The sequence below is a fragment of the Anomaloglossus baeobatrachus genome, chromosome 4 (genome assembly GCF_048569485.1).
Source record: "Anomaloglossus baeobatrachus isolate aAnoBae1 chromosome 4, aAnoBae1.hap1, whole genome shotgun sequence".
Classification (NCBI taxonomy): domain Eukaryota; kingdom Metazoa; phylum Chordata; class Amphibia; order Anura; family Aromobatidae; genus Anomaloglossus; species Anomaloglossus baeobatrachus.
Window position 1 is genome coordinate 18862950 of NC_134356.1, and position 24539 is coordinate 18887488.

The 24539-nt window shown below is 46.3% G+C and overlaps 2 protein-coding genes across 2 annotated transcripts in view; both read right to left on the bottom strand.

Annotated features, from left to right (window-relative positions):
• The window catches only part of LOC142302268 (uncharacterized), a 90149-nt gene that overhangs the window by 31437 nt on the left and 34173 nt on the right, over nucleotides 1-24539 (bottom strand). The window lies entirely within an intron of this gene.
• Nucleotides 6820-9086, bottom strand: LOC142302672 (uncharacterized). The gene has a single exon (XM_075343771.1). The coding sequence runs from the start codon at nucleotides 9083-9085 to the stop codon at nucleotides 7163-7165; it is 1923 nt and encodes a 640-aa protein (XP_075199886.1). The 5' UTR covers nucleotide 9086; the 3' UTR covers nucleotides 6820-7162.

Here is a 24539-nt window from a genome sequence, read left to right on the forward strand (position 1 = left end):
ACACCGGCTCCATTATTGCAGTCGTGTATATTTTACTCTTCCACATTTCAGATAAACACATTTTATCTCTGCTGAGGACGATGCAGTCAGGATGAGGATCCCGGGAGGCCGGTGCCCAATGGCTTCTCCCTGCTCTGCCGCCCTGGACTGACCGGTGTCTCCCCTGTGTCTGACATTCTGCACATTGACTGGTCGAACCCCTAAAATGTGTAATATACACTATTAGGATTTCATTTGCCAATTTGAGTGGTCGTGTGATCGCTCACCAGTGATTTGCAGACTCGGGGTCATCTGCAGAATGACGTCTCCTCCTGCGTCTCTCATTGTTATCATTTTCTCATTGTTATAATTTTCAATTTGAGAGAAAAAGGAGGAGACAACATTCGGCAGATGACCACACAATGCAAGTCACATGTGAGCGATCAGAGGATGACCACTCGGCAAGTGAAATCCTAACAGAGTGCACATTACACACAGTGTATATATGTGTGTATGTCCGTTAAAGGAATCCGCACTGTTGCATTTACAATCACAAAATTTTGCACAGACGCCTCATGTGACTCAGGGAACGTCATAGACTATGTTTTGAGGGGAAAATTTAACCCCGCACTTTACAGTTATTTGGCGAAAAACCTGCTTACATCAAAATCAATAGAGCTGGGAGCTACAGGTCATTAATAGGAGCTGTGATTGGTTGCTATAGGCAACAAAGGACATTCTTAGTATAAGACAGCTAATGTGTCAGATAATTTAATGTTGATAGAGACAAACACAGAGACACAGACACACAGACAGAGACACAGACAGAGACACAGACACACAGACAGAGACACAGACAGAGACAAAGACAGAGACACAGACAGAGACTGAAATAGAGAGAGACACACAGAGACAGAGACCCAGAGAGACTGATATAGAGATAGAGACACACAGAGACACACAGACTGATACAGAGACACACAGAGACACAGAGTCTGATACAGAAACAGACACACAGAAACACATACACAAAGAGAAACACACACAGAGACTGATGCAGAGACACACACAGACTGAAAAAGAGACACACAGAGACACACAGAGACAGAGACACACAGACAGAGATAGAGAGACAGAGACAGAGACACAGAATCACAGAGACTGATATAGAGACAGAGAGAGACACAGAGACACACAAAGATTAATACAGAGACACACAAACACAGACACACAGAGACTGATACAGAGACACACACAGAGACATAGACACAAAGACTGATACAGAGACACACAGAAACAGAGACTGATACAGAGACACACAAAGACACACACAGAGACAGACTAATACAGAAACTGATACAGAGGCACAAAGAGATAGACACACAAAGACTGATAACTGATACAAAGACACAGAGGCACAGAGAAAGAGACGGAGACACAAAGAGACAGAGACACAGACAGAGGCATACAGAGACAGACAAACACAGAGACCCACAAAGACAGAGACACACAGACACGCAGAGACACACATACAGAAACACAGACACACACAGAGACACATTCACACACAGAGACACACAGACAGAGACACAGAGACAGACAGACACAGAGTCAGAGACAGGCACATAGACAGAAATACACAGAGACAGACACACAGTGACCCACAAAGACAGAGACACGCAGAGACAGAGACACAAAGAGACACACAGAGACACAGATATAGATACAGAGACACATATAGATAGAGATACACACAAACACAAGCACAGACACAGAGACAGAAACACACAGAGACAGAGAGAGGGAGACAGAGGGTGGGAGAGAGGGAGAGAGACAATTACTATCCCGGGCACTGCCAGGTACTACAGCTAGTAAATATATATATATATCTCTATTATGCCCTACACATGCTCTGCAACCACTCTGGCCGCAGCTGCAGGGCCCACTGGCATCACGTCCCAGGCTCCCCCTGATGTCATTACACTTATCCAGGGCCCACAGCTGCAGAGCAAGGGCGAAACAGAGAGCCAGTGGCCAACTGCTCCTCAATGGTTTTCAACCATGCATCCGAGAAAATAGCAATGGCCCCCATCACTGACCGGCCCAGTCATATTGCCACTGCATAAATTACACCATATACATGACACACACATAGATACTATAGAAAAGATAGATGGGTCGGACTGGGGTGTCTGGGGTCCATAGGAGGAGTTAACTCTAGAGGCCACACAACAACTATATGCAAATAGCTGCAGGAGCCTCCACACAGCCTCCTATGCACAGCAGGAGCCCCTACATACCCTCCTGCGCACTGCAGGAGCCCCTACATACCCTCCTGCGCACTGCAGGAGCCCCTACATACCCTCCTGCGCACTGCAGGAGCCCCTACATACCCTCCTGCGCACAGCAGGAGCCCCCACACAGCCTCCTGCGCACCGCAGGAGCCCCCACACAGCCTCCTGCGCACCGCAGGAGCCCCCACACAGCCTCCTGCGCACAGCAGGAGCCCCCACACAGCCTCCTGCGCACAGCAGGAGCCCCCACACAGCCTCCTGCACACAAAAGGAGCCCCCACACAGCCTCCTGCGCACAGCAGGAGCCCCCACACAGCCTCCTGCGTACAGCAGGAGCCCCCACACAGCCTTCTGCACACAGCAGGAGCCCCCACACAGCCTCCTGCACACTGCAGGTGCCCCCACACAGCCTCCTATGCACAACAGGAGCCCTCACACAGCCTCCTATACACAGCAGGAGCCCCCACAGATCCCATACAGACATAAAAAAAAATTATACTCACCTAATCCTGATTCCCAGCACCGCAGCCTCTGTATTCTCTTCTATGGTGTCCTGCGGAGGCAGCACTATGCAATAATGTCACTGCACTGCCCTTGTGGATATACGGTCTCCTAAGACACAGGCCTGCAGCGGTCTGTGGCTTAGGAGACGGGCAGTGATAGACCATGGAGCTCTGTGCTCTGTCACAGGAATGAACTGTATTGCGGTGACGCCGACATAGTTCAGTGCGATGGTTGCAGAAGATTCGGGGCTCCAGCCAAGAAGTTCTGGGCCGGAACTCCGGATCTTTGATGCCAGTGGAGTCCCTGCCAGCGGGTCCCCTCTATGTCCAGTTGGAGAACCCTCTGGGGCATTGACTGGTGTCTGTGTGCCAGACCGATGCTGGATAGATGATAGACAAATAGATATCAGATAGATAGATATATGATAGATAGATAGATAGAGGGATAGATAGAGGGATAGATAGATAGATAGATAGATAGATAGATAGATAGATAGATAGAGGCATAGATAGCTAGATAGATGGATACATAGATAGATAGATGGATAGATAGATAGAGGGATAGATAGATAGATAGATAGAGGGATAGATAGAGGGATAGATAGATAGATAGATAGATAGATAGAGGCATAGATAGCTAGATAGATGGATACATAGATAGATAGATAGATAGAGGGATAGATAGATAGATAGATAGATAGATAGATAGATAGATAGATAGATAGATAGATAGATAGAGGGATAGATAGATAGAGAGATAGATAGATAGATAGATAGAGGGATAGATAGATAGATAGATGGATACATAGATAGACAGATGATAGATAGATAGAGAGATAGGGAGATAGAAATAAGATAGCTAGATAGACAGATAGACAGACAGAGCGATAGATAGATAGATAGATAGATAGATAGATAGATAGATAGATAGATATGTCGCGGGCGGCGGGGCGCTGCGCTCGCTAACGCTTGGGTCCGACGCTGCTGCCGGTGGCTCGAGCGGTGGGCCGGATCCACTCGAGCGGCGCTCCTCGCCCGTGAGTGAAAGGGGGTAGTTTGGTTTGGGGATTTAGTCTGTGACGCCACCCACGGGTTGTGGTGAAGGTGGGCACCACCGCTGCTGGTGACGGGGATCCCGGGAGCGTTGGTAGGGAGCAGCTGGGATGTTGTTTTACCCCTCCGTGGGTAGGGGTTGGTGGTCCCGAGGCCCGGCGGTGGGACGGAGAGGCAGGGTTAGTGAGGTGCAGGGTTGCAGGGACAGCGCGGCATGGTGCCGGATGGCACTGTTGTACTCACTCAGACAGAAAGTCACAGAGTCTCCGGTAAACCAAACGGCTGGATGGATGGGTCCCGCAGCCGGCTGCAGTGTCTCTCCCCGGACAGGTGATGGTGGCTGTCTTTCCCTGCACCTATGTGTACTGTATTGACTCCGATGGCTTCCCAACGGTAGCCTGCTCCCCGGTATATGGATGCCGGAGGAGCCCGTTTTGCCCGCAGGCGCTGGCCTTTGGATCTCTAGCTTGTGGCGGTAGCTGTATATCCTCACGGTGAGGACGGTTGCCTTCTAACGGGTCTTTGGTTGTTAGGAAACCCCTGGGGTTCCGGTCACTATCGGATTTGACCTTTGTCGGCGAATCCAAGCCTGGTCGGGGTCCGAAGGCCCTGCCTGTGTGTGCTAGCTTCACTTTGCTCCCCGGTTCAGTACCGGCGGGCCACCGCCCGACCCCGGTCCTATGGTTCCGTGTTGATCCACCACTCCTGCAGACGGCCACCACCGTCTGCAAACCTTGCTGTCAGTGCCTGGGACACACACCCAGACACTTGCAGTTCTTTCCACTTTCACCTCCTAAACTCAACTAACTACCTTTTCCCGCCTCCAGGCCTGTGAACTCCTCAGTGGGCGGGGCCAACCGCCTGGCTCCGCCCCACCTGGTGTGGACATCAGCCCCTGGAGGGAGACAACAAGGATTTTTGTGTGACTAATGTTACTGTCTGGGGAATGGGGGTGTGTGTGTGTTACCTGTGACGACCTGGCTAGTCCAGGGCGCCACACATAGATACATAGATAGATAGATAATAGAAAGATAGAGGGATAGAGATACATAGATATAGACAGATATATAATAGATAGGCAGACAGACAGATAATAGATAGACAGACATTGCACAGTATACAGGACACACATTATACATAACACATACAGACAGCACATAATACATTAGAGATGACACACAGCATGTTATACTCACATACAGTCACTTCCTGGGCTGCAGGATTTCAGTGTGGCTGTTGAGTCGACCATCAGGGTTTTCGGTAGGGGTACTCTGGTGCCGGGACTACGGATACTTTACTCTCGATGGCGTTATCACAGGTGGTCGGTCCCGGCTTCGTGCCCTGGGCGCTCACTCTGCGGCTGTGAAATGGGGTTCAGGGATGATTTTGGGGATATACGTGACGCCACCTGTGGTGTCTGGTAAGCGGGATATACCAGCGCTGCCCGCGGCCGACTTTTGAGGTGATGGTGACGGCAGCTTAAGATCTCTCAGCTCCCCACAGGTGGAGATTTCTTACCTCAGGGTGTCGAGTCGCTGACCAGGAGGGAAGCGACCGAGTGGTGATGGCTGCCTTCTTCTCTGACGTCGCAGGGTCCTGTCGAACAGCGGAGAGACGACACACCGAGTCCACATCAGCTTAAACAAGTCCTTTTTACTGGCATCTGGTTTGTTTTGCACAGTTCACAGCAGCAACAGTTCGGTTACCAGAAGGCCAATGGTCACAGGTTTCGGAGGAGATTTGATGACAGAGTCTCTCTCTGAGGTAACCTTTCCTTGTCTCTTTCTCGGTCTCTGCTCTGAGGGCTCTGTGACTCCCTCTTTAACCCCCCGTTAGTCTCGTCACTGGTTTTCCCAGGGGTCTGATGCTGCACGATTTCTTTATCTATCCCGCAACAGCGTCGTGAACTCGGCTTGGGGTTAGTAGCCAGACTCTTGATGGGTGCCGGGACTCCTCTTATTTGGGATCCCAGGTTAACGGTCAATGGTTTTGGGGATAAACCTGACAAACCTCCTTGGTCCCGTTATACCGGTGTCGACCTGAACTCTTCAGCCGGCTCTCGCCAGACCTAAAGCATCCCCTTTCCATCTGGGTTACCCCTTTCCAGTGTCTTTCTTTTCTTTTGGGGTACCCTCGCTCAGGACGTCGGGCCTATGTTATTTCTAGCCCTTCTTTCAGTCATCAATTTACTCTCATCTCTTCTTGTCACTCCTTACTGACTGACTGTTAACTCCCTAACTGTCATCCTGGCAACCACGTCATGTCTCACGCTCAGCTAGGCTTCACCCCCTATGGACCTACTATATAAACAGTCCCAGGAATATGAAGGTAGGGGCTCCTGAGTCAATGTTACTCAATTTAATATAAGACTCTGCATTTCCTTTCTCTTTCACCTGTGACCAAAGGGCACTGCACCTTGATGTTAAGGTGCTGTATTCCCCTGTAGCGCCTAACCACAGGGGCGCTACACTGTTGTAGCAGCATCTCCGGCAGTGCTCCCGCCCCTCCGCCCTCCCTCTCTCTGGTAAAGACGGAAGGAGAGAGGACACAGAGCCGAGGTCAGGTGAGGGCGCCCCCTGTTGGAGCCTGTGCAGGGAGCCGACAGTGAGGGGAGGGGAGGCGACAGTACGCGGAACGGAGGGGGGGGTGCCCCCTGCTGGAGCCTGTGCAGGGAGCAGACAGTACGCAGAGGAGAGTGGAGGGGAGGGGGCACTCACTGCTGGAGCCTGTGCATTAGGAGCAGCAAAGTGAAAGTAAACAGCTGTGTCCCCTATGCTGTCGGCCTGCCGGCACCCTGTGCGACCGCCCAACTCGCACATGAGTAAAGCCGGCTATGACTAAGCATGCCTCCATTTTTTTCTATTTAAGTGATGACAAAAAATTAACATTATTCCCTCAAAGATTTGTTGCTTTGTGTTGCCACATTACAAGCTGTAATAATAACAACCGTTTTATCTTTTCTGTTGATGGGGCTCAGTGAGGGTTTTTTATTTGCACTGTAAACAGACAATTTATTTATGTGAATTTCATGTACATATCATGGTTTATTATTACATTTTCTTAGTAAAGTGAAATGACCAAAAAAAAAAACAAATAACAATTCTGGTATTCTGATTTTTTTTCCCCGGATTTTATTGATCGGGTCAATTAATTCCATATCTTATTACTAGATGTAAATACAGCTGCTAATATTATATCTGCAAGATCCTCTACATAGACCCCTTTCTTTCCTACAGCCTCTTCCTTCCCTCAACGTTCTTAGTCCTGAACAGTAAATCATCACCACATATTTTAAATATGATAAAGGTAAATCTTGTTAGTACTGTGCAGAGATCAGATGCTGGGGGGTTGGGGCCTCATTTCATATGGTCTTGCTGGTAAGATGGTCTGAAGATATGTAATTATAGCAAAGAAACCTTCATATAAGATCCCTCTAATTACATCCACATCTACATCTTGTGTCTTGTCATACCCCCCTGTGTCCTCATCACCTCCCTCATGTCCCCATGTGTCATCATCATCTCTGTCCTGTTCCCATGTATCCTCATCATATCTGTCCTGTTCCCATATTTCCTCATCATGTCTGTCCTGTTCCCATGTGTCCTCATCATATCTGTCCTGTTCCCATGTATCCTCATCGTCTCTGTCCTGTTCCCATGTATCCTCATCATCTCTGTCCTGTTCCCATGTGTCCTCATCATATCTGTCCTGTTCCCATGTGTCCTCATCATATCTGTCCTGTTCCCATGTATCCTCATCGTCTCTGTCCTGTTCCCATGTATCCTCATCGTCTCTGTCCTGTTCCCATGTATCCTCATCGTCTCTGTCCTGTTCCCATGTATCCTCATCGTCTCTGTCCTGTTCCCATGTATCCTCATCGTCTCTGTCCTGTTCCCATGTATCCTCATCATCTCTGTCCTGTTCCCATGTATCCTCATCATCTCTGTCCTGTTCCCATGTATCCTCATCACCTCCCTCATGTCCCCATGTGTCATCATCATCTCTGTCCTGTTCCCATGTGTCATCATCATCTCTGTCCTGTTCCCATGTATCCTCATCATCTCTGTCCTGTTCCCATGTATCCTCATCATATCTGTCCTGTTCCCATATTTCCTCATCATATCTGTCCTGTTCCCATGTATCCTCATAATCTCTATCATGTTCCCATGGGTCCTCGTCATAAACATCTTGTTCCCATGTATCCTCATCAGCTCCATCAGGTTCCCATGTGTCCTCATCTCTGTCATGTTCCCATAGGTCTTCGTCACCACCATCTTGTCCCCATGTGTCCTCATCACCTTCATCATGTTGCCATGTGTCCTCATCATATACCTCCTCCTCAGGAGGACACAAGTCACTGGTGTCTCGATCCTGTAGGACAGTCAGTGGATCAGTCATGTTACACAGCTCCTCAATGTGCCTCATCTTCCTGGACAGTTCGTCCTTCTTTATTTCCAGCTTTTGGATATCATCAGACAGTGACAGTGACACCTGCTCTTCCTGCCTGGAGATCTCACTCAGGACCTTCTTCTCCAGGTCGTCCACCCGTCTCCTGATGTCTATAAACAGAGCAGTGACTCTCTCGGCTTCTCCAGAAGCGTTTTCTTGAGCTTTTCTCCTGTGGTCTTCCAGTCTCCGGACTCTTTCTTCAGTCTTCCCTCTCGTTGTAATCAGTTTCAACAGAACAATTCTCAGTTTCTTTTTCTTCTTCACAGAGGCCTTATCCAGTATCTCCACCCGGTGTCCCCGATGTTCTCCGGCCAAACTGCATGTTGCGCAGATACAAGCAGCGTCCTCAGTGCAGTAATATTCCAGGATCTTCCTATGGATGGAGCATTTTTTGTTTTTCAGGGAAGTGCTGGGCTCAGTTAGGACGTGATCTGTTGCTGTTTCTGTGTGAACTGTCAGATGTTTTTTGCACACAGAAACTTCACACAGCAAACAAGATTTCACAGCAGATACAGGAAAGTCCACACAGTAAGTGCAGCGGATCCCGGTTGTCTCCTGATGTGGCTGAGTACACAGAAAACGTTCTGCTACGTTACGTAGAGCGATGTTCCTCTTCAGCGCCGGACGCTTCTTAAACTTCTCTCTGCATTCAGGACAGGAATAAACTCTAGACCCGTCCTGTGTATTCAGGACCTGATCAATACAGACCCGGCAGAAGCTGTGTCCACATCTCAGGGTTACAGGGTCTGTATAAGTGCTCAGACAGATGGAGCAGAGCAGCTCGTCTCTCACATCGGCGGACGCCATGGCTTCAGGATTTTGAAGAAATAAAACTGAAAGTGCATGTAATGTAATAGGGCGTTTTTCGGCACACATGACATTGCACAACCTGTGGCGGAGACCTCTATGTTAACCCTTTAATGAGCTAGTCAAGCTCATCACTCAGATCAGCAGACACTATTTCTGAGATCCCTCGGAAGTAAAGGAAGCAACTATGACCCATGTTTCCAGCAGCCGGGTGTGTTCCAGCATATACTTTATTATTGTAGACTTTGCACTTTGGTTACTTACTGACAAACATTTCCATCACATTTTCCTTTTGGGCAGGGTCATCAATTCTATTGTATGTCTTTAGTTTCTTGATTTTGTAATACTGGGCATTATATCTCTGTTTTGTCAGAGAACAGAGTAAGAATCATGTGGAGTCATCAGTAATGGAGATTGTGTTGTCTCCTGATGAATTCTGATGCACTTTTAAAACAATAATGAATGACAGAATAGGGTTCCTCAGGACGTGTCCGGGTTTTGAACCTTCTTTTTATATTTTTTTCTAGATATCTGAGCCAAAATTCATGCACAGCCCAAACATTATTACGAACATATGCTTCACCCACTTATATAGGCCACACATCCCTCTCATCCCATCCTTATACAGTGTGTCCACCCATATCCTGTCCACCACCATTAACTTGAGAACGGCGGCAGTTATAGGCATAGAAGTGGTGTCTAGGTGTAGTAAAGTAGCCATGCCCTACGCATTGAAACCACCTATAGCGCTACCTGGTGGAAAACAACGGAGTTAGCATTTTTATCTCAAAAACAGAACAAGAGAGAAAAAAGTGAATTACAAAGTTGTAGGGCGTCATCAATTCAATATGAATTGACACCTTGCATACAGAAATGCTATGATTAGAAGGTGTAAAACTCACAAGGCTGCGGACATGAAGCAACACCTCATGGAGACCTTCCTACAAGTCATTGGGTATGGTGGCTGTGTGGAGTGGCCTCCGCTCACCTGACCTGACCCCATTGGACTTCTTTCTGTGAGGTCACATCAAACAGCAGGTGTATGCGACCCCTCCACTAACATTGCAGGACCTACGACGACGTATCACAGATGCTTGTGCAAACGTGTCACCTACCATATTGCACAACGTGCAGCAAGATACAGTATGCTGTGCAGAGTCCAGATGTGCATTGCAGTTGACGGTGGGCACTTTGAGCATCAAAGTTAAATGAGCGCCATATGCGTGACTAGCATTTAATGTTTTTTGGGGGGTCATGGGTTTCATATCATAGAATTTATGTATGCAAGGTGTCGATTCTTAATGAATTGATGATGCCCTACAACTTTGTAATTCACTTTTTTTCTCTATCTCGTTCCGTTTACGAGATAAAAATGCTAACTCTGTTGTTTTACACCAGGTGGCGCTATAGGTGGTTTCATTGCGTAGTGTTAGGTTGACCAAAAGGTCACAACTTTTGCCAGTGATGACCTAATGCAGAGGGAGTCCCGGTAACCCCCCTGCTTCCTCAGCCCCGGTAAGATACAGGCACGCGCTGATATCTACACAGAAGCAAGAGATGTGTGCTCCAAAAAAGAACTGATTTATTTTCACACAGACGGGGTTTATCAAACTAATAGGGGCGTAACTGTGTCGTGTACAAAAGGCATTAGTTTCATTTCTCGCCATAAACATAAGTTTCCATTTCTCAGTAAAAGCGTAATTGAGTTTTGATTTCTGGCGTAAGCGTAAAACATGACTTTTATTGTCTTATACTAGGCACAGGTGTTATCGCTCTGTCCTTGGGTCCTGGAATGCGCTCTGAGTCTGTTATGTAAACAAATCTGGTCGTGCTCTTTGCAAAGGAGAATGAATTTCTAACCATTGAAAAAGTTAACTCTTTCCTCACAGTAGCGCATGGCTACTTTACTATACCTAGACACCACTTCTAAGCCTATAGCTGCCACCGTTCTCAAGTTAATGGCGGTGGACAGGATATGGGTGGACATACTGTATATAGATAGCAGGCTTCTAATTCTCTCCTTTAACACAGGTAGCCAATGTTACAACAGTGCCCACACACTCTCACATGGATTACATGCCAAACAGGAGAACAAAAGGTCCCTCATCATGCTAGAATAGTCGTTAATCTGACCCTGATTTGTCCCTGCCTGACCGTGGAGGTTGGTACACTTATAATATGCAATGGCGCCCCAACTCAAAGTCAACTGACCCTTAGTGTCTTTAACTGCACTCTAACTTTAGTCAATGTGCAACACAAAAACAAGGATAACAGAAAAATGAAATATACATGTGGAGGATGAGGCACAGGCCTAGAAATGTGTTCACATAGTAACCCAAGGCAAGCAGAAGAAAATAGGAAGAATCCAGAAATTAACAGAAGAAATCTCCCAGATACCCAATAGGAGGTGGTGTGGGGAGGGGAATCACTTATACATCAAAGCAGGGAAAACAACTGGGATTTAACATGGAATATAAACCCCCTAGCTGAAGAGCTGTAACTTCAACTACCTATCCACCTGGAAACATAGCCAGCATAAAGCTCAGTGCAAGGTGAGTATAAGTAGTCCCTCCCAAAATGTGATAGGACAGAACCAAATAGGTAAGTAGCACCTAAAATAAGAGAGTATCCAAGAAAGAAAAGACAAAAGAACCATCAGTCAGACACAGACCAAAATACGCTGTGGCTAAGTAGAGAGGGACTCTAGCCACGCAGCAAGAAGTCACTGAATCAATTCCCAAAACTGAGGCATGATGGCAGGATTCTCACACCCTCGTTTTTAAAAAGATAGCAGACTTCTCACCCCCTCCTTTTATATATATATATATATATACACAGTGCCTACAAGTAGTATTCAACCCCCTGCAGATTTAGCAGGTTTGATAAGATGCAAATAAGTTAGAGCCTGCAAACTTCAAACAAGAGCAGGATTTATTAACAGATGCATAAATCTTACAAACCAACAAGTTATGTTGCTCAGTTAAATTTTAATAAATTTTCAACATAAAAGTGTGGGTCAATTATTATTCAACCCCTAGGTTTAATATTTTGTGGGATAACCCTTGTTTGCAATTACAGCTAATAATCGTCTTTTATAAGACCTAATCAGGCCGGCACAGGTCTCTGGAGTTATTTTGGCCCACTCCTACATGCAGATCTTCTCCAAGTTATCTAGGTTCTTTGGGTGTCTCATGTGGCCTTTAATCTTGAGCTCCTTCCACAAGTTTTCAATTGGGTTAAGGTCAGGAGACTGACTAGGCCACTGCAACACCTTGATTTTTTCCCTCTTGAACCAGGCCTTGGTTTTCTTGGCTGTGTGCTTTGGGTCGTTGTCTTGTTGGAAGATGAAATGACGACCCATCTTAAGATCCTTGATGGAGGAGCGGAGGTTCTTGGCCAAAATCTCCAGGTAGGCCGTGCTATCCATCTTCCCATGGATGCGGACCAGATGGCCAGGCCCCTTGGCTGAGAAACAGCCCCACAGCATGATGCTGCCACCACCATGCTTGACTGTAGGGATGGTATTCTTGGGGTCGTATGCAGTGCCATCCAGTCTCCAAACGTCACGTGTGTGGTTGGCACCAAAGATCTCGATCTTGGTCTCATCAGACCAGAGAACCTTGAACCAGTCTGTCTCAGAGTCCTCCAAGTGATCATGAGCAAACTGTAGACGAGCCTTGACATGACGCTTTGAAAGTAAAGGTACCTTACGGGCTCGTCTGGAACGGAGACCATTGCGGTGGAGTATGTTACTTATGGTATTGACTGAAACCAATGTCCCCACTGCCATGAGATCTTCCCGGAGCTCCTTCCTTGTTGTCCTTGGGTTAGCCTTGACTCTTTGGACAAGCCTGGCCTCGGCACGGGTGGAAACTTTCAAAGGCTGTCCAGGCCGTGGAAGGCTAACAGTAGTTCCATAAGCCTTCCACTTCCGGATGATGCTCCCAACAGTGGAGACAGGTAGGCCCAACTCCTTGGAAAGGGTTTTGTACCCCTTGCCAGCCTTGTGACCCTCCACGATCTTGTCTCTGATGGCCTTGGAATGCTCCTTTGTCTTTCCCATGTTGACCAAGTATGAGTGCTGTTCACAAGTTTGGGGAGGGTCTTAATTAGTCAGAAAAGGCTGGAAAAAGAGATAATTAATCCAAACATGTGAAGCTTATTGTTCTTTGTGCCTGAAATACTTCTTAATACTTTAAGGGAACCAAACAGAATTCTGGTGGATTGAGGGGTTGAATAATAAATGACCCTCTGAATAAACTTTTCACAATTTAAAAAAAAATAAAAAAGAAATAACATTCTTTTTTGCTGCATTTCACACTTCCAGGCTGATCTACAGTCCAAATGCCACAATGCCAAGTTAATTCCGAAAGTGTAAACCTGCTAAATCTGCAGGGGGTTGAATACTACTTGTAGGCACTGTATATATATATATATATATATATATATATATATATATATATATATATATATATATATATGACGCCCTGGACCCCAGGGGTCACGGGTAACAACACCTACCACACACACACACACCCCCCCACTCCCCTGTGAGGACATACCCGTCACCCGAAAGGGAGACTTGATGCTTCTTCAGGGCCAGTAGAGCACACCAGGTGGGCGGAGTCAGGCAGAAAGGCACGCCCACCGAGGAGACTATTGTCCTGAGGCAGGAAATATAAATAGAACAAGTTGTAGAGAGAGAGCTGACAGGAGGTGTAGAGGAGCAGAGCTGTCAGGGACCCGGGTAGGAGCCTGGGATCCCTTGAAACATCAGGCAGGCAGACGGTGGTGGCCGCCTGCAGGAGTACCGGTACAGCAACCGGCGGAACCGTAGGAACCGGGCCAGGGTTGGAGCCCGCCGGTCTTGAACCGGGGAGTCAACCGTGTACCGAAGCACCAGAAACCGGGTACTCAGACCCCGTCCTAGCTTAGAAGCCACTGAGTTTAGGAAAATTGACTGATTGCTGGCTAGACCTCACGGGTTCATCCACACTCAAAGTCCCGAAAGAAGGCAAAAGCCCACCGAGACCGGGTGAGCGCCACCGCCAAGGGCCAAACACCCGATGGGCCAGCGCCTGCGGACAACACAGGGCTCCTCCGGCAGCTTAACGCCGGGGAGCGGGCTACCACTGCTCAGGCTGGGGAGCTGAATAAACCACAACCAGAGATGCATGGGAAAGGGGCCACCATCAACCTCACAGGGGACACGAGCAGCCGGCTGCGGGACCCGATCATACCCGAACTTTGGTTTACCAGTGACTCTGAGTGTGAATTAATCGTGAGTACACCAGTGCCATCCGGGCACGACACTGCACCGCAGCACGGCCCCCTGCACCCCGACAACAACATCAGCGCTCCAGTCCCCCACCACCGGGCCCCGGGACACACCGCCCCTACCCACGGAGGGGCTAACATCTAGGCTGTGGCCGCAACACCGATCCCGGACGAGCCCGCCTTCACTCCAGCCGCTGCGATGGTGCATCCCGTCACCACGACCCGTGGATGGCGTCACGACCCGTTAGACGACAGTGCGGCCCTCCCCGGCTGCGCGCCTCGTCCCACACCACCACCATCCCCACTGCCTCCCCTTAACAGAGTGACGTGGCCCCCGGTCCGGAGGCGCTCGTGCCACCGACAACCCGAGCCCGGACCTCGAGCGGCTCGGCCCGAGCAGCAAAGAAGCGGCCGGGCCCCTCTCAGGGTGGTACATATAGATATCAGGTTTCTCACACCTTCCTTCAGTACAAATATCATATTTCTCATTCTCTACTAATAGACAGATATCACACATTTTTCTTGGGTCTGGGCTCTTCTCCCTTCACCTTAATTTGCTGCACTGTGTTGTGCTTCACGTCATGTTTTGCAGAATTCACAGAGTGTGACATCATCTGGCTAGGCCTTTTAAGACTCTAGCTTGTTATACTTCATCTCATTTGCACCCCGTGTTTTTTGCTTCTATCCCTGCAGCCCTGCTGACTTTACTCCATTTGCTCTGTTGTTTCCAAGATTCCTAAGGATGTGTTGTCCTTGCTCCCTATGTACCATCCTGCCAGCTACACCAACGCCCGAGGTCTCTGTACCCACCCGGACCTGAGGTTTAGTGGGTCCACTTCACCAAGTGAGCCTAAACAGATAGCAGGCATTTCATCCCTTCCTTATATACAGGAAGCAGCCTTTCAGCCCCCCCCCCCATTATATACATACAGATTCTGACTCCCTCTTTATATATACTCCACATTGCAAATTATGCAAATGCTATTTTTCTATGATTTTCTTAAATGGTTGATGCAAACGAGTCAGTAAAATGTTCAAAATATCAACCATTAGATGACAAATCTCCCAATGATAACAGGATATTTTTATTTACTAAAAAAAAAACCCCTTAAAATACACTGTTCCACGTTATTATGCACAACAGAGTTTTCAAACAATTTACAGGTTGTAAAGAACAGAAAATTATCATTTGTTGAATTTGCAGCATTAAGAGACCACATTTACTGAAATCAACAGCGTTTACAATCAAGAACATCTTAATAGGCCTTACATTTTAATCCCTGCCAGCTGTTGCGGGCAGCAGGCGATCGCTGCACATGTCAGCTGTCTTGAACAGCTGTCATGTGCGGCTATCAGGCACGAGACGAGTGGATTCGCTACCCACTCATGACTGTTAACCTCTTACAGCGTGATGTGAAAATATCTCATTCACTTACCCGGCACCACTGGTAGTCACGTGATGTGATCACGTGGATCTGATGGCTGCCATGGAAGCACAGGGTCATGTGAAGATTCCTTTAGCTATCATGAGTCAGTTCCTCTTACAGCCGGCAGAGGGCCGTGTGTGAAAGGAGAGCAGCTTTTCTGCAGATCTGAGGAATACTGCTCTGATCTACAGGAAAAAAATGATCAGACTGCTGATCGTTATAGTCCCCTAGGGGGGCTAGTAAAATAAAAAAAAAAGTATAAAAAAAGTTAAAAAAACCAAAAAAAACTAAAAGTTCAAATCACCCCTAATTCCCCCTTTTGAAAATTGAACAGTTAAAAAATATACACACATTTGATATTGCCATGTTCAGAAACGCCCGATCTATCAAAATATAAAATCAATTAATCTGATTGGTAAAAGGCGTAGCAGCAAAAAAAAAAAAATACAAACACCAAAATTATGTTTTTTGGTTGCCGCATATTTTGAAATTTATATTAAGAAGTGTACCTTTTCTGGACAAACTTGTGATTTTTTTTTTAACCCCTTACATAAAAGTAAACCTATACATGTTTGAGGTCTATGAGCTCCTACCGACCTCAGGCATGACACCGACACATCAGTTTTACCATATAGTGAACACGGTGAATAAAATATCCCAAAAACAATCAGGCAGTCGTAGTTTTTTTGCAATTTTTTCGCACTTGGAATTTTTTTGCCGTTTTCGAGTACAATGTATGGTAACACTAATGGTTTTATTCAAGAGTACAACTCGTCCCGCAAAAAAATAAGTGGTCACATGGCAAGATTGACAGAAAAATAAAAAAGTTACGGCTCTCAGAATAAGGGAAGAAAAAAAAAATTGCCCGGGAGTGAAGGGGTTAACATACTTTAAGACCCTCCCCCTTCTTTGATATTACCTTCAAAATTCTTGTTTCATTTCAACTTATGAGTTTTCGGATAGTTTCTGCTTGAATTTCTTTGCAAGATGTCAGAATAACCTCCCCGATCAACTATTTTTATGTGACTGGCCTCCCATCCCAATAGATATTTTGTTTTAAAATGCTCCAAAGGTTCTCAATAGGGCTCAGGTCAGGGGAGGCTGGTGGTCACACTATAGGTTTCTCTGCTCTTATTATGCCCATAGCAGCTAATGACTCACAGGTTTTCTTTGCAGCATGACATAGCACATTGTCTTCATAAGGCTACAGATGACACGTTTTTACATTTTGTACCATGGAAGAAAGTGGTCAGTCAGAAACGCAATATACTTTGCCGACATCATTTTCACTCCTTCAGGGACCCTAAGGGGCCGACCAGCTCTGTCCTCATTATTTCAGCCCAAAACATAACTCTGTGACCTCCTTGCTGACGTCACAGCCTTGTTGAGATATGGTGGCCATCCACAAACCATCTAATACGCGTCCATCTGGACCATCCTGGGTTGCTCGACACTCATCAGTGTTAATTAGTCTTAATGAATGTCTGAGCCCACTGCAACCGTTTCTGTTTGTGTGCATTTATAGAGGTGACCGAACAGTAGATTTATGAACAACTGCAAACCTCGATGTCGTGCAGAGACAAGTTCTCTGCACAGCTATACCAATGCCAGCTGATGGAGTATCAGAGGCCAACAGCTGACAACATATGCTGACGTCAGCTGATGGCCTCTGATTGGCCGGCGACTGGCATTGGTATAGTTGTGCAGAAAGTTTGTCTTAATACATTTCAATTAAATGTGGATCCAATGATGCACATTCAACTGAAATAAAGTGCCAACATCGACAGCCCACTGGACCGGGCCACGATCGTCAAGGGGTTTACGGTGCCTGCAGGTTGCACAAAGTAGCCTCATAGGCCGCAAATGGCCCATGGGCTGCATGTTTGATCCTAAACCTTGAACTGGCAGGACTCCAGAGGCAACAGCAGCTTCAAATACCAGTTTGCTGCTTTATAATGGTATTTTAGCAGCTGCCAATGGATTTATCTGGCTGAAACCTTCCTCATTATGCCTTCATCTGCACAAACTCGTCTGCTCTGTGTATCAGCCACAGATGTTGTCACAATATGAGGATCACGGTTACATTTTTGGCTAATATCTAATATTTGTTGCTATCCTCTTTCTCTTTCAGCTTTTACAACTGGACTTAGCAACGGTATTAATAAAGTGTAAGCCACATCTAATATTTTCATACCTTGTCCGAGATATTGAACTATTTGACCCTTTTCGGCAGCAGATGTTTTTTCTTTCCCATAATGATTGAAGCCTGTGTAAGGCCTTTTTCACACATCAGTGATAAACACAGATGTTTTTCACTGACGTGTTAAACACGCATGTCCCTCCGTGTGCTGTGATTTCACGGCACATGTGTGTTCTCCATGTGCTATCCATGATCACTGATAGCACATGGAGATCAGGTACTCCAAACTCCCCTATCCCCACTTCTGCTCTCCGTGGTGCTGAATCTCTGGTTCTCCAGTTTCCGGCCACTGCTGTGTCCCCGCTGCTGCTACTTCCAGATTGCAGTGCAGTGAATATTCATGAGCATAATTAGCCGCCTTGGAAGCAGCAGCCAGCAGCGACTGCAAATCGTATCGATGGAGAAGGTGAGTATAAAAAATGATTTTATTTCAAAGAGGTTTTTATTTATGGTACGTGTTTCACGGATCACACCACTGTGTGGTCCGTGTGACCTCAGTGATGCCAGAAAAAAACGGACTTGTCTCCGTGCGGAAACACGGAGACGCGTGCACGCGACACTGAAACATGGTCAGTGAAAAATCACTGATGTGTGCGCAGACCCATTGATTTTAACGGGTTTCTATATGTCTGTGAATCTGGTACGTATAAAAACTGTGACATCCGTACCAGAAACAATACGGAACGTCCTTCTTAAGTAGTTTTCCTCTAATAGGACTCACCTGGCAAACTAATAATCACAGGTGCCTGAGATTGTTTGATTGTTTTCCCAATGTAATACCTGCTACAAGGGCAGAGTATTACATACACTATAAATCGGCTTTTGCTTGAGTTAAATTGATTGACCATATGGTTATGTAAACCAAGTTTTACTGCCCTTGTGGCAGGTATTATATTGGGAAAACGATCAGACCCTTAGTAGTGCGTTTTAATCATTACACATCTATTGCACAGGGTAAAGGCTCACCCCGTTTAATCAATCACATGAAAGAGGAACATGTGCCGCCCCCCGGGAAGCAGCCGAGCTGCTCGGATCCGGGTTCGCTGTGGCTCGAGGGTCTCCGGACCCGGGGTCGTGCGGCAACTCGAATGAAAGGGGAGTATATACAGGGGAATTTAGATATAGTTTGTGACGCCACCCGTGGTGTACGGTAATTCGGAGTACCGCCGCTGCTGTTGGGTGTACCCGGGGTGATGAAGTGGGGCAGCAAGGTGTCGTAGCCCTCCACGGGTAGGGGGATGTCCCGGGACTCGGTGTGGGATGCAGGGGTCACTCTCGTACTCACTCAGTTCATAAGCAGACGCTGACAACCGGGTAAACCAATTGTCTGGGTACCGTGCTGCTGACGGGAGCTTGTCCGGGTCCCGTTCCCTATAGTGTTGCCTAGTGATCCGTGACCTGCCTCCTGGCACTAAGTTTAACTTCAACGTGGTGGCCCAGTAGTCTGAAACTTGCCGGGCCCCGCTCCCCACTGTGGCTAAGTGTGGGAGCCTGCTCTCAGGGCTCACGCTTGGGATTTTCTGGACCGTTTTGGGTTGGAAAGTCTTATCCCCCTCGTTGCGCTAGTGCCCCTGATTCTGGAGCGGGTGGGAACGGATCATAAAGGCTCCGCTCTCCTCAGGTAAATTGTCGGGTTGCCTGAAGCTTCTCCCTGACCTAGGGTCTGCGTACCCTGTCGTGTCTTTGGTCCCAGACCAGTGATAGTGCTAGGTTGCTGTCTGTCCTCCTCAACAGGTCCAGGCACCTTGCCACAATCCCCTGCGACCGGGGGTCCGACTCCTCTACGTCCAGACCACTGTCTGCAACCTAGACAGCTTCTCTTGGAGCCACCGCTCCCGACTTCCTCTCAACCTCTTCACTCTCTGACTCACTACTCACAGACTGACTACACTCCTCACCTCCCCTCCCCGACCCGACACCCCAGGTGGGCGACTCTATTTCACTCAAGCCGTCCACTGGTGTGCCTGGTGGGTGTGGTGCAGGGTGTATCTAGGATTTGATTTGCTGTTGGAGGCAACACCATTAAGATAGGGACCCAGAACCAAGAGGGAGGCGGATACTGCACGGAAGGGCAGATTGTGCAGTACCCTGTGACGACCTGATAGTCCAGGAGCGTCACAAACATAATAGCAATCATGTCTTTGCAGGGCTGACAGGGGTTAATCTTCCCCCATAGGGGGAGATTTGCAGAATATTTTATTACAAACAGAAGTCAGGTTTAAGGGGCACAAGGGAGCATACGATTTAATGATAGAAACGATTTGTCATATTTTTTGTAATCTTGTGGTTATACAAAATGGTTATGTGCAATTAATTGCACTACGATGCACATTTGTTTTTAATTTATGGTGATGTGGGTTGAGCCTCTTAGCTGAAAAGGAAGTGGTTGTACGTCATCTCCAAGCCAGGACCTCTGGAAGCGCCATCTAGGAACGAAACGGCCGTCATACTTATACGGCTTGCACCCGACCGCTGACCCATTTTTAAGAATAAAACATAAAGTGTATTGGGTTTTTTTATAAGATGAGTGCTTTTTTTTTTTTTTTTTTTTTAAGTAATTTGAAAATACCCACACACACACACAACGCTTCCTCACAAATAGGAAAATGTGTACCTTTCTGTACCTAGACTGCGCAGCCTACCCACACATCATCATCGAGTCATGAGGGATCCGGTGCTCCTGCTTCCCTCACATTATACTGTGCGCCTGCACACTCACGCCTGTCGTAAACCATGTCATAAACCACTGCTGCACATGTGTGGGTGGCTGCAATCCTAACAACTGTAGAAACACGATCCCGTTACATCGCATTACCGCATATGACACATATCACAAAGGAATAGCCAAACACACACATCCAGCATTTGTGAGGACACACCGGACCTACCATTCCTTAAAATATAAACTACACTTATATTTGATTTTATATTTTCAGAAGATTTTATTTTAGGTGTTAAAAAGAAAAAAAATTGGGCATAGTAAGGAGAAATTTTTTTGAATGATTATAAAAATACTGAGGAAGATGAAAAGTCACCTAAGTGCGATAAGGATTTTTAGTTTTGTGAGCTTGTTTGCAATCTGCTCTGTTACCACCAGGTGGCAGCAGGTGCTATTCTTTTCCTGTTTATGCCTCTAGATGTCTTATAATGTGGTAAAAAATTATTTAAAAGAACTGAAGTCCTCAGCGGTTGATACCTTTTAATGGCTAACTGAAAAGATAGTAATAGTAACAGCTTTCCAGACTACTCAGGTCTCTTCTTCAGGCTCAGTATAACACAAAATCTGAAGAGTCACATATTTATACACAACAGGACATAAAATGGAGCAATAAATAAAACAAGTGATGTGAAGCAGAACTATCACTATGGCAAGAGGACAAACTGTTGTGGCTTTAAATATTGCTGCAGTTCATAGATAAGCAGTGTGAAAGTTTTATTGTCGTCTGATTGGGGTCTGGTCCAGAGTTACAGTTAGGTCCAGTAATATTTGGACAGCGACCCAATTTTGGCGAGTTGGGCTCTGCATGCCACCACATTGGATTTGAAATGAAACCTCTACAACAGAATTCAAGTGCAGATTGTAACGTTTAATTTGAAGGTTTGAACAAAAATCTCTGATAGAAATTGTAGGAATTGTCACATTTCTTTACAAACACTCCACATTTTAGGAGGTCAAAAGTAATTGGACAAATAAACCAAACCCAAACAAAATATTTTTATTTTCAATATTTTGTTGCGAATCCTTTGGAGGCAATCACTGCCTTAAGTCTGGAACCCATGGACATCACCAAACGCTGGGTTTCCTCCTTCTTAATGCTTTGCCAGGCCTTTACAGCCGCAGCCTTCAGGTCTTGCTTGTTTGTGGGTCTTTCCGTCTTAAGTCTGGATTTGAGCAAGTGAAATGCATGCTCAATTGGGTTAAGATCTGGTGATTGACTTGGCCATTGCAGAATGTTCCACTTTTTTGCACTCATGAACTCCTGGGTAGCTTTGGCTGTATGCTTGGGGTCATTGTCCATCTGTACTATGAAGCGCCGTCCGATCAACTTTGCGGAATTTGGCTGAATCTGGGTTGAAAGTATATCCCGGTACACTTCAGAATTCATCCGGCTACTCTTGTCTGCTGTTATGTCATCAATAAACACAAGTGACCCAGTGCCATTGAAAGCCATGCATGCCCATGCCATCACGTTGCCTCCACCATGTTTTACAGAGGATGTGGTGTGCCTTGGATCATGTGCCGTTCCCTTTCTTCTCCAAACTTTTTTCTTCCCATCATTCTGGTACAGGTTGATCTTTGTCTCATCTGTCCATAGAATACTTTTCCAGAACTGAGCTGGCTTCATGAGGTGTTTTTCAGCAAATTTAACTCTGGCCTGTCTATTTTTGGAATTGATGAATGGTTTGCATCTAGATGTGAACCCTTTGTATTTACTTTCATGGAGTCTTCTCTTTACTGTTGACTTAGAGACAGATACACCTACTTCACTGAGAGTGTTCTGGACTTCAGTTGATGTTGTGAACGGGTTCTTCTTCACCAAAGAAAGTATGCGGCGATCATCCACCACTGTTGTCATCCGTGGACGCCCAGGCCTTTTTGAGTTCCCAAGCTCACTAGTTAATTCCTTTTTTCTCAGAATGTACCCGACTGTTGATTTTGCTACTCCAAGCATGTCTGCTATCTCTCTGATGGATTTTTTCTTTTTTTTCAGCCTCAGGATGTTCTGCTTCACCTCAATTGAGAGTTCCTTAGACCGCATGTTGTCTGGTCACAGCAACAGCTTCCAAATGCAAAACCACACACCTGTAATCAACCCCAGACCTTTTAACTACTTCATTGATTACAGGTTAACGAGGGAGACGCCTTCAGAGTTAATTGCAGCCCTTAGAGTCCCTTGTCCAATTACTTTTGGTCCCTTTAAAAAGAGGAGGCTATGCATTACAGAGCTATGATTCCTAAACCCTTTCTCCGATTTGGATGTGAAAACTCTCATATTGCAGCTGGGAGTGTGCACTTTCAGCCCATATTATATATAGAATTGTATTTCTGAACATGTTTTTGTAAACAGCTAAAATAACAAAACTTGTGTCACTGTCCAAATATTTCTGGACCTAACTGTATGATGTCCCCAGGTGCTCTGAGGAGCAGAACTATCAGTATGGCAAGAGGACAAACTGTTGTGGCCATAAATATTGCTGCAGTTCAGTGTGAAAGTTTTATTGTCCTCTGATTAGGATCTGGTCCGGGCTGTGATGCCCCCCCCGGATGGTCTGAGGAGCACATCTCTTAATTGATGTAAAAACAAATAAATCCATGTGACACATTCATTCCTGCTCTGAATGTGTCAAAGGTCATCATAAGTTTGTACTCCCATAGTCTCCTGTCTCTCTGGGACTTGAAGTTTCCTTTTAATACCAGCAATTTCCTCTCCATGATGTTGTGGTCTGGGTTACAGAAATGTTTGGCCACAGGTAGATCTATTCTTTTTTTTCCTTAATTGTGTGGCGGTGAGAATTCATCCTTGTCCTGAGCTGTTGTCCTGTCTCCCCTACATACAGACCCCCAGTAGGACATTTGGTACATATAATTAAGTACACCCCATTGGTGTAGCCATTAAAAGGTATCAACCACTGAGGACTTCAGTTCTTTTAAACAATTTTTTATCTCTACTGGCTAACACGGTACAAAGACATATTTTACCTGTATTATAATGTGGTTTACAAGGACTTGGATGTTCCTGTAGTCTGTTCAGCTGCCACAAGATGGCAGCAGACTTTGTTTTTCACATTGTCACTTTCACTTTCATTATCACTAAATATTTTCATTGGATTAGAAAAAATAAATCTAGGACTTCACGCTTCCCTGGTGACTGGTGCAAAAGGGGCTGAGCTGCAATACCAGACTCAGCCATGCAGATACGAGTGGTGCTGTTTCTGGGAAAAAAATGAAATCTGTCCACACTGTGTTATTTCATGAAACCTCTTTTATAATTGGCACAACAGTCAGAAGTTTTTGAGCTTTCCATCAGCATAGCTAGTTTAAGTTATTATTTTTAATAGCACTAATTTTTGTTTTATTCTACTTAGGGCTCATTCAGAGGAGCATATAACGAATTCTCGTACTGTTTGTATAGAAAATGTATATCACACGGACCAAAGCAAGTCAATGTAGTCACTCACCCAAATATTTTTACACATGGACTGATGGTCCACAAGTAAAAAAATAAATAAATTGCAGTATTGACCACTTTTGTAGTGAGCCACAGGGTAGGGGCCAGCTGGGTCATGTAGTTCCACTGATGGTGATGGCATGGTGGCTGAAATAGGCGACTGGAACCCTAAATACTTCCCTCGTGTCCATAACCATTGTCAATGGCAGGATGTAGCACCTACGGAGATGGTATGTGGTATTCTATGTCATCTACACTAGCCGACAGTGAGGTCCTGCGCAGGCGCACTTTGACCTGCCCTGAGCAGGACAGATGAAAGTGCGTCTGTGCAGGACCTCAATGTCGGGTAATGTACAGTACCGACCAAAAGTTTGGACACA